The sequence below is a fragment of the Mus caroli genome, chromosome 1 (genome assembly GCF_900094665.2).
Source record: "Mus caroli chromosome 1, CAROLI_EIJ_v1.1, whole genome shotgun sequence".
Classification (NCBI taxonomy): Eukaryota; Metazoa; Chordata; class Mammalia; order Rodentia; family Muridae; genus Mus; species Mus caroli.
The window spans coordinates 131154350-131164351 of NC_034570.1; the positions used below are offsets into that span (position 1 = coordinate 131154350).

The following is a 10002-nucleotide window of genomic DNA, read 5'->3' on the forward strand; positions in this document are numbered from 1 at the left end:
CTCACCTGTGCAGACTAAGTTCCTAAGTTCAGCGGAGTCCTGGAACCAAGATGGCGCTCCCTGCTCCTGAGGCAGAGGGCTCCCTTGCTGGGCAGACTACTGTCCTCCGGCTGGGTGGGTGTCCGGATGTCTGCGGCCCGAAAAGTTTGCTGCCTCAGTGGCTCTGTGGCTCCCGCCTGTCCCAGAAAACTGTCTGCTTCTGTGGTGCACCCTCTCACCTTTGCAGACTAAGTTCCTAAGTTCCTGTTAGTAAGATTCTTATGTTTACCTTTTGCCATCCTGTAATCTCTGGAGTAAGTTGCTATAGTTGTCTCTGTTTTGAGATTGTTCCTTTTGTGATTCTGTTAGCCTCTATCAGCAGACCTTGGAGACTAGCTCTCTCCTCTGAGTTTCAGTGGTCAGAGCACTCTCTGCAGGCAAGCTCTCCTCTTACAGGGAAGGTGCACAGATATGTGGCATTCAGACCTTCTTCCTGACCGAAGATAAAGGCCCCAAACTGGACCCGTCACAGAAGCTCTTAGCTTCTGTAGTTCACACTCACAACTGCACAGACTACTCTTGGAGGGATCCGGGAACCAAGATGGCTCACCCAGGTGCTCCTGCAAAGCCCTCCCAGGCAGGGTGGACACCTATCCTCTGGAAGGGAAGGTGCCCGGATGTTTGGAGCCCGAAAAGGGGGCTACCTCAAAAGCTCTGTAGCTTCTGCCTGTCCCAGAAACTGTTAGCTTCTGTAGTCCACACTCTCACCTGTGCATTTCCGGAACTAAGACCTTTATCTCCTTTCTTAAACTTTTATAAAATTTTAGTTTAAAATAGTCTTTCAGATCAATTTTTCTTAAATTAATCACATACTACAAGTAAATAAACAAGTATAAATGTATAATTTTAGTGAAATTTGATGCCATATTTTGAATTAAGGTCCCATATTTAGTAGTTTAAATGACTCATAAAATATAGAAAAGTAGATTAGCTGAATTTAAAAACAAGGGTTTTCCCTTCACAATAAGAAAAATCAATACCACCTTGTTAATTTTAATTTAATATAAATGACTATTACATGATAATAATTTTAATTGCCTTTTCCTTAAAGTTCTGTAAAACCCACTAGATGAAAATATTAGATATTACAAAATTAGTGAATGTGTTAAATCACCTTGTTATTTAAGGTATGTTGAATTCTTGAAAATTAGCACTGGGTATTTTTCTAATAATTAGATTAGATGAACTAATTGATAGTCTTAGAGAAAATCTTTATTAACTGTATTTCCTAAAACAAGGGAAAGTTTCAAAACACCAAAATTTCTGGTACTTGGAACCATTTCTTTCTTTCCAATACAAAAATGTTTAAAAATATCTTCTAAGAGGGCAATGTTCCTTCATAGACCTTAACTCAAAGTGTCAAATACATATTATAAGGATATTACATATTCAGGGATTTGCATCTGGTCAAAGACTTCTTCACTAGATTTAAAACTATCAGATATTTTAAAGCACTGAAAAGGTAAATGAATTAATATTCTAAATGCAGCAATGAATCTAAAATGAAAAAAAATGCTGTGGATTTTTTTTCTTGAAATTTAAAACCTGTTTATAAATGAAAGAATATCAGACATATACAAGGAGAATAAAACCAAACTCCTATACATTATTAGTATAACTGCAAAATATAATAAAATGGTCACTAATGCATGAGGGTTGAAGTGACCATCCATTTTGAAGGCAAGTAGTTGATCCTGATGCTTATCCAGTATTTGTTATATATCCCTATTTAAAGCTATACAATGCTTTTCTATTTCGAGCATATATAAAATTAGATTCAGCAAAGAAAAAAAAAACCATGCTCACTTTCTATATCTGATACTGAACATGACTCTAAAAGGAGAAAGATAAGAAAAATATGAGTGTGTGCACAGAACCTTAATGATTTACAACGTTAAAAGATACAAAATAGCCATTAGTCATTTGTAAATGAAGAGCTAAAATAAACAAAATCATTCACATTACTAGTCCATAAAATAAAAATAAAAATAAAGAAAATGACAACAAATTTTAAAGGTTTAAAGATTCATCATTATAGTCCTTGATAATGTATTTTCTTTTGTAACAAAGTAAAAGTTAAAGCACTTATAATATGTTACAGAGTATGTTTAATGATTTCTCCAAATGAATCTATAATCTTACAGATTATCAGAACTCTGGACAATATTGCCTTCCTTTCCTTTCCTTTCCTTTCCTTTCCTTCCCTTCCCTTCCCTTCCCTTCCCTTCCCTTCCCTTCCCTTCCCNTTCTTTCTTTCTTTCTTTCTTTCTTTCTTTCTTTCTTTCTTTCTTTCTTTCTTTCTTTCTTTCTTTCTTTCTTTCCTTCCTTCTTTCTTTCAACTTGAGAATAATTGGATCTCCTAGGAAACTCAAGCTCATGTCCCCATTAGTGTTCCTGGAATCATATGATGATCTTAGAAAGCATATCCAAAGCTACTATAGAATCCAATACCAATAATTTCAAATGTCATTGTAACTACGTGCCAAAAATAGAATTGTTGTTCAATGCTTAATAAAGATTAGAAATAAACAATGAGTTGTTTTTATTGTAAAGGAATATAATAAACGTATAAAGAAGCAAAAATAGAGTCACAGACACAAACAAGAAGGAAACATATTTAGTTGAAATTATCAATACTACATATTGCAAAACAAGGAACACTAGACTAGATATCTAGACTAGCAAGAGATTAATAAGGTGCATTATTGAGTTGGCTTTGCAAAAGGAAAAATTTTCCAGAAAATAGCAAATTGCCTATTAAAGAAGAAAAATTAGTATTTTACTGAATTTAAGCAACAAAATATACTTTGCTCAAAAAGATTGGAGTCACTGGACTTGTGGCATAGAAAAGCAGGGACAGAGAAAATATGGGATTTGTATCATACTTTTTACATATGTAAAAATTATTATGGACATTCATGTCAATTAATTTGATGAGTTAAAATCAATAGTGTTAGTAAAAGACACAGACTCTCCCACTCATTCAAGAAAAATAGATAGCATGAATATAATTACTTCAATTCTAAAACATGTATTTGCTATCCATCTACTGAAGCTGCTTTATACAACAGAATTGTGCCACAAGAAAATGCAGATCTAAAAATATCCACAGATCTATTATTGTCATAGATAGAAAAATGTAATTATGCTGTATCAATTTTCTCAAAATCGACCCCAGAAAAACATTTTTTCATACCTGAACAAGCTTATTCTAAATTGCAAGGCTACATAGAAAGACATTTCTTCTAAGTGCTCACTGGTCTAGATACTTTAAACCCAATGTAAGTATTATATAATGTGTTGATTAATAGAAATAGTATAATTCCCTAACAAATTTCTATAACCTATACTTTCATTTAACATTTCAATATTTTAAATTTAACTGTTTAGAAGGAAATATAGTTAATGTCTAATATTATAAGATATTACCCAGGCGTGGTGGTGCACGCCTTTAATCCCAGCACTTGGGAGGCAGAGACAGGCAGATTTCTGAGTTCAAGGCCAGCCTGGTCTACAGAGTGAGTTCCAGGACAGTCAGGGCTACACAGAGAAACCCTGTCTCAAAAAAAGTATTATAAAATATTAAGTCTTATGTAATGTAGTAGCCACTAAAAGAAACCCATGTTGTTTGTAACTGTCCAAAACAATTTTTATACCTAAGCCTTGGGTAATTCTTATTTGAGAAGGAGCAGAAAGACTTTGAGGGCAAAAAGACTATGCTGCCTACTACCAGATAATGTCTTAAGTATATGACAGGAAGGCAGTGCCCATGAAATTTCAAAACTATTTTTTCTACAGTTTACTATAATACTAGTCGACATCCCAATGCATATGGAGAAATTCTCATAATCACTACCCCTTGCTGAAAAGCAAGAGGTAATGTTTGTTGAAAAAGGAAAACCAGTCTTCTCTAGAAATAAGCCTCTCTTTAGTTATCCAATCTCAAATAATCAGGCCTAAAACGTACAATCAGGCTGCCAGTACTAAAGGCACTCACTAGGGGTGTGTGTGTGTGTGTGTGTGTGTGTGTGTGTGTGTGTGTGTGTGGTTGTTGGACTATTAATGTGAAATAACTGGTCAAGAATATGAGAAGGGAGAAAGGGAGATGAGTAGGTCAGAGCAGAAAGATGATAAAATATAGTACTCTGTATGAAAGATGCATTTTCAAAAGATTAATTTGTCTCTTAACTTTTTACCAGAGAAGCTTCTATCTGAAGTAGAATTTATTCAAACGTACACATATATGTGATCAACAAACAGATAATAAGAGACTGAAATATTCAGCTTTTATGGGTTGTTTTTATTACATTCTCTCCAACCAACTAGTTTCCAGAGAATTAAACAAAAATACATCTTTAACTAGGGATAGGTGAATATGATCAACACACATTGTTAAAATGTTAGGACATTCTGAAAAAAATAAATTCTCAAAAATTTAAAATTGTCTTTAAGATCCCCAAATATACAAAATAATTCACAAATATTTATCTGGACCTCACTGAATGTTAAAATCCTGGAACTAACTATTAGAAACTCAGAAAATGAACCATGTCATGCAAGAAAATATTCACAAATTTGATAAGGGAGTTTTAGATATGTAAAGGATTATAAATAAATTATGAAAAATATCCTACTTAAGAGGAATTTTTAGGTGATTGTGGTTATTAGTACACTAGGAAGATAAAATTAAAATTCAAGAATTTCTTCCTATGCTGATGTGTTTTGAATCTAAGGCCTGACACTTCTGATTTTTAAAGGGAAACAGTTCAACTAGAAGCCTTGTTTATTGCTGCTATAGATCCAAAATGTCCCAACCATACTTACAAATCATTGCGAGATTATTACAGGCTTTATCATACACAATGCCATAGTACTTAATAATTTCTGTTTTAGATAGTTTTCTAAGAAATTCTTTATAATTTCCAATTATAAAGTGCTCATGGGTCTAGATACTTTAAACCCAATGTAAGTATTATATAATGTGTTGATTAATAGAAATAGTATAATTTCCTAACAAATTTCTATAACCTATACTTTCATTTAACATTTCAATATTTTAAATTTAACTCTTTAGAAGGAAATAAAGTTAATGTCTAATATTATAAGATATTACCCTATCTCACTATTTACCATATTTTTAAATTGCCAAAATATTCCTTTATATTGTATAAATAATTTACTTGTAATAGATCTATGTAAATCCATCTTTCAAAGAAAATCCAGTTACTTTACAAGCTATAAAGAGGAGAATGATACATACAAGCTACAGAAAGTAATAGAATTAAGTTAGAAAATATAATGCACAGGCCATGGGTACCAGAAGACCAGTAGTATTTTTATACAATGAATAATTACTCAGCTGTTAGAAAAAAAAGACATCATGAAATTCATAGACAAATAGATGGAAAGAGAAAAAATCATCCTAAGTAAAGCAACCCAGATCATGAAACACAAATAGGGTATGAACTCACTTACAATGCATGGATATAAGCTGTAAAGTAAAGGATAATATGCTACAATTCAGAGACTGGAAAGGCTAAGTGACAAGGAAGACTTCAGTAAAGACAAACAGATCTCCCCAGGAAGGAGAAATAGAATATGGATGGACTGGGGGAAGGCAGGATTGGAAAAGGGGGAATCATGCGAGGAGGAAGGGAGGGAAGGAGGGAAGTAGAGAGAACTGGGAAAGACACATGAAATAGTTAAGTAGTTGGGAGCAATGTGGAAACCTAATGTAGTATAAACTTTCTGGAACCTATGAAGTGACCCTAAGTGAACCTAGGAAGGACTCCTACTGGTGGAGAATACGGAGCCTGAACAGGCCATCTTCTGCAACCAGGAAAACCTTCCATTGGTGGGATTCGGAAACAAACCAAGGCCTAAAACTTTTGACTCACTACCAGTTCTGTCTGCAAAATTGTGCTTGGGCAATGGTGTCTCAGTGTTTATGGGAGTGACCAACCAATGACTGGTCTAAAATGAGGCTCAAACCATGAAGGGAGTCCATCCTCAACAATGGCTGGATGGCCAGGAATGGGAAGCTGTATGGCTGAGAGAAATGTAGTGGTACCAAACATTACTGACAAAAAAAAAATATATATCAATGATTGCTAATAACATTCTGCTATACTCCTAGATTAGTGACTAGACTAATCATCTTCAGAGAGGCTTTGTCAAGCAACTGAGTGGAAACAGATACAGAGACACACAGACAAACAATAGGCAAAGATAGGACAACCCAGAAAAAGGTGAGAAGAAAGGATTTTAGGAGACAGAAGATTAGAGGACACCAGGAGAATATGGTCCACAGAATCAACTAAGCAGTTCTCAGAAGTTACAGAGATAGAAGCTATAATCATGGACTCTGAGTGGGTCTGTATATATACTGTGCTTTCTTATTTTTGGCATTTTGTGGGACACCTAATAGTGGGAGTGGGAGTGTCTTTGACTCCTTTGCCTGTTCTTGGGACCCTTTTCTGCCTACTGGGTTGCCTTCTCCAGCTTTGATATGGTGATTTCTACCAAGTATTATTGCATTCTGCTATGGTGCATTCAGTTGATATCCCTAAGATGCCTGCTCTTATCTGAAGGGAAATGGAGAACAGCTTATATGGAGGAGATTGGAGTGGAGGGGACTTGGAGGCATGGAGAGAAGTGTGGCTGAGGTCAGGATGTATTGCATGAAAAAAGAACAATGAAAACAGAATAAAAGAAAAATTAAAATTCTAGAATGAAAACAAGCAGGCAAGCAAGCCTACAATGTATTAATCTATGGATATAATGTAGTAGAAGCAAAAAAACAGTAACCAAAGGAAACTTTAGTACCTAGAATACCAGAATTGAACTTAGGCTGAAGAGGAAGGGAAAAAGATAAATTCCTCAGAAGACTGGTTCTAAATGGGGTTGTAGTCACAGAATCACACTCATTGTCAATGCCACTGACCTGAGCACTATCCGTGTGTTAACTGATTCCTGAAGAAAAATGATTTTTTCATAGGTAAGTCCTTGGAATATGAGCATAAAGCTTTCAGTTCCTTTAAGATATTTTGAGTTACTTGAAGGAAGAAAACTAAATCAATCAGCCTTAATAGGATTTTAAAAAGTAAAAAGACCAGAAGTATTTTTAAAATATTGCATATTCATATAGTTCAAACCAATTCACAAAAACTCTAGAAAAAATATGTAAAATTAAGGTTATAAGCAAAACTAGTATAAAAGAAAAGCTATCAAATAAAAACACAGTAAAGTTTTAAATAGATCAATACTGTTAACCTTTTAAAATTTTAGATAAATCTAGATAAAATTCTTAGAGATTAAATAAATAAAGGACAATTATCTAAAAAAGAATGAAGCTAAGAAAAGTTTCTCATCAGCAAAGTAGTATAATAAAAGGCAATTGACAAGCATTCAAAATCAGACTATACTTTTAAATATGTATTACATTCATAAAAAGGAAGACTCAATATTATATTATAATTTCAAAATTGTTCTGAAAATGCAAGATAATGGCAATCAAGTCTATATAAAAAAGTTGAAAAAAAAGTTGGCAGTATTAAGTCTAATAAAACCCACATTTGTGACATATATAACTAAAGGATCATTTTTAAGAATTCTTCACTTTCCAGCAAAACAATTACTAAAGTATAAATTAGAAGAAAACTGTATTTGAAAAATGGTTAACTATAAATTGACTTAGGATAGTATTTTAAAACCCCAAAATGACATGAAAAGGAATGTATATCAACACTGTGATATTGTAACATTTTATAGATATTTATTTTAAAAATAATAAAATGAGACAAAACTCAAACATTTACAAGGATACACGAAAAGAAGAAATTGACACAACATGTTAGTACAGATTGGAGAAAAACATCAAATCTGGACCATGCACACTATTCAAGAATTCCCTCCCCCATAACACATCAAAGAGAAATCAGAGTTAATTAGCAGCTATTTAAAGTGTTAATATATGGACGATGTGTTTATCTATTTTGTTTAATTGTAAACTGTAATTGTATAATTGTTTTGATCAAATGCAAAGTAAGTTGAAAACACATAGTACTATAAAATTAAGTTTGCTAAATGTTTTGTTGTATTATGGCTTAAGATCAACTAGGAGTGTTTAGGTTGTGTATACTTATCAATAATCTTCAATATTCACTTATCCACACTGGAAACAATGAAGCATTTTGCCACAGTTAATACAGAAGGGACAGAGAGTCATGAGAATCTTGTGATGTAAGGGCTGGTTACTTACTGATACGGATGCATTTGGGAGGAGGGGACCAGCCATTCTCTGTACATGTCATTGTGTCTTGACCATTTTGAAGACTATAGCCATTGTAACACTGGACTTTTACAGACTGACCCTGTATATATATTTTTTCCCAGTGTGAAGATTCTCCATTCTCCACATAATGGAAAACACATTTTCCTAAGAAGCACAAAAATTAAAAATTAAAGATTAGAAAAAAATAAAACTTTCATTTAAGTTAAATGTTATCTTTATAATTGTTTAATGAGCATGCATGGCATTCAGAAAAAAAATAATCATAAATATTTAAATGAGTAGCATTAATCTTTACTTTCTATGAATAAAATATGCAAGAGATAAAGGCATTTCTATAGTCCCTATAGTGTGTGTACATTTCATGAAGAGCTGTTCCCAAAGGACAGAAAATAGCCTTTTGGCTCACAGATACTTTTGTTGGTCTTATGCTTGTCATGAGAAACTTAACTATAATTATGCATATACTTTCTCTTTAAAAAAGCTAAACATAGTTAAATACAAAGGCATTGGCTTACTGAGGCATGGGACTTCAGGCTCCCACCCTTGTGCTGTGCAACGAAGGTAGTTCCAGTATGACCCTGAAGGTGTTGAAAACCCGTCGTCACAGTAATAGCTGTATTCCTTTCCTATAGACACTGGGAAGTAGGGTCTTAATCTCTCTCCGTAATACAGATGTCCATATTTGAGTTGTGGAAAATCACAAGGTTTCACTTGAAATTAAAAAAATTAAATAAAAATAAATAAAGCAACCAGAAAAACACTCATATCAGATATAAAGCTCTTGATCAGTAAATTATTTTTAGTGAACTGAAAGGAGAGTGGGGGTGTGGGACAAGCAAATAAAACAAAAGAAAACATTGGTTTATGTGGATGTCATTTCGTGTGAAATGAAGTTATGGCTGATAACCCAATAGAGAAGAGGATTTGAGATATTTGTTAATATCCAATATGATAACTGTATATTTATAATTTTCACTGAAACTAAAATATAGCATGAGTATGGAATCATATGGAGCTATTCTCTTACCTTTAATTGAAATGATCTATTGTTCATTATATTACATTTATATGTAACATATGATTACTTTTATTATATACATAATTATTTTTGATAATTATTTATAATTTTTACTCTTGTATGAGAATAATATCACTTTTCTATGAAGTATGTTTCAGCTTTGGGAAACCTCATGCAAAATATTAAAAGTTATTTCAACAAATATATATATATATAAAGACCAACACATTTCATTAATCTTCCACATTTATTTTAGTTTTTGTTTTATGAGAGAAATTTTCCCGAATTTTTTTTAATTTTTTTTATTAGGTAATTTCCTCGTTTACATTTTCAATGCTATCCCAAAAGTCCCCCATACCCACCCCCCCAATCCCCTACCCAACCACCCCCCTTTTTGGCACTGGGGTTCCCCTGTACTGGGGCATAAAGTTTGCAAGTCCAATGGGCCTCTCTTTGCAGTAATGGCCGACTAGGTCATCTTTTGATACATATGCAGCTAGAGTCAAGAGCTCCGGGGTACTGGTTAGTTCACATTGTTGTTCCACCTATAGGGTTGCAGATCCCTTTAGCTACTTCATTGGGGGCCATGTGGTCCATCCAATAGCTGACTGTGATCATCCACTTCTGTGTTTGCTAGGCCCCGGCATAGTCT

At 33.6% G+C, this 10002-nt stretch overlaps 1 protein-coding gene across 4 annotated transcripts in view; it reads right to left on the bottom strand.

The window, feature by feature from the left end:
* LOC110287097 (complement factor H-like) overlaps positions 1-10002 on the bottom strand; it is a 693631-nt gene that overhangs the window by 57520 nt on the left and 626109 nt on the right. For 3 of the 4 annotated variants that reach the window (XM_021153834.2, XM_021153793.2, XM_021153901.2), the window contains exons 8-9: positions 8848-9042; positions 8300-8476 (exon numbers count right to left, since the gene is read on the bottom strand). In XM_021153834.2, the coding sequence (XP_021009493.1) occupies positions 8300-8476; positions 8848-9042 (372 nt within the window). Of the gene's footprint in view, positions 1-1801; positions 1873-8299; positions 8477-8847; positions 9043-10002 lie in introns of those variants that run through there. The other variant, XM_029480859.1, reaches the window with a different exon arrangement.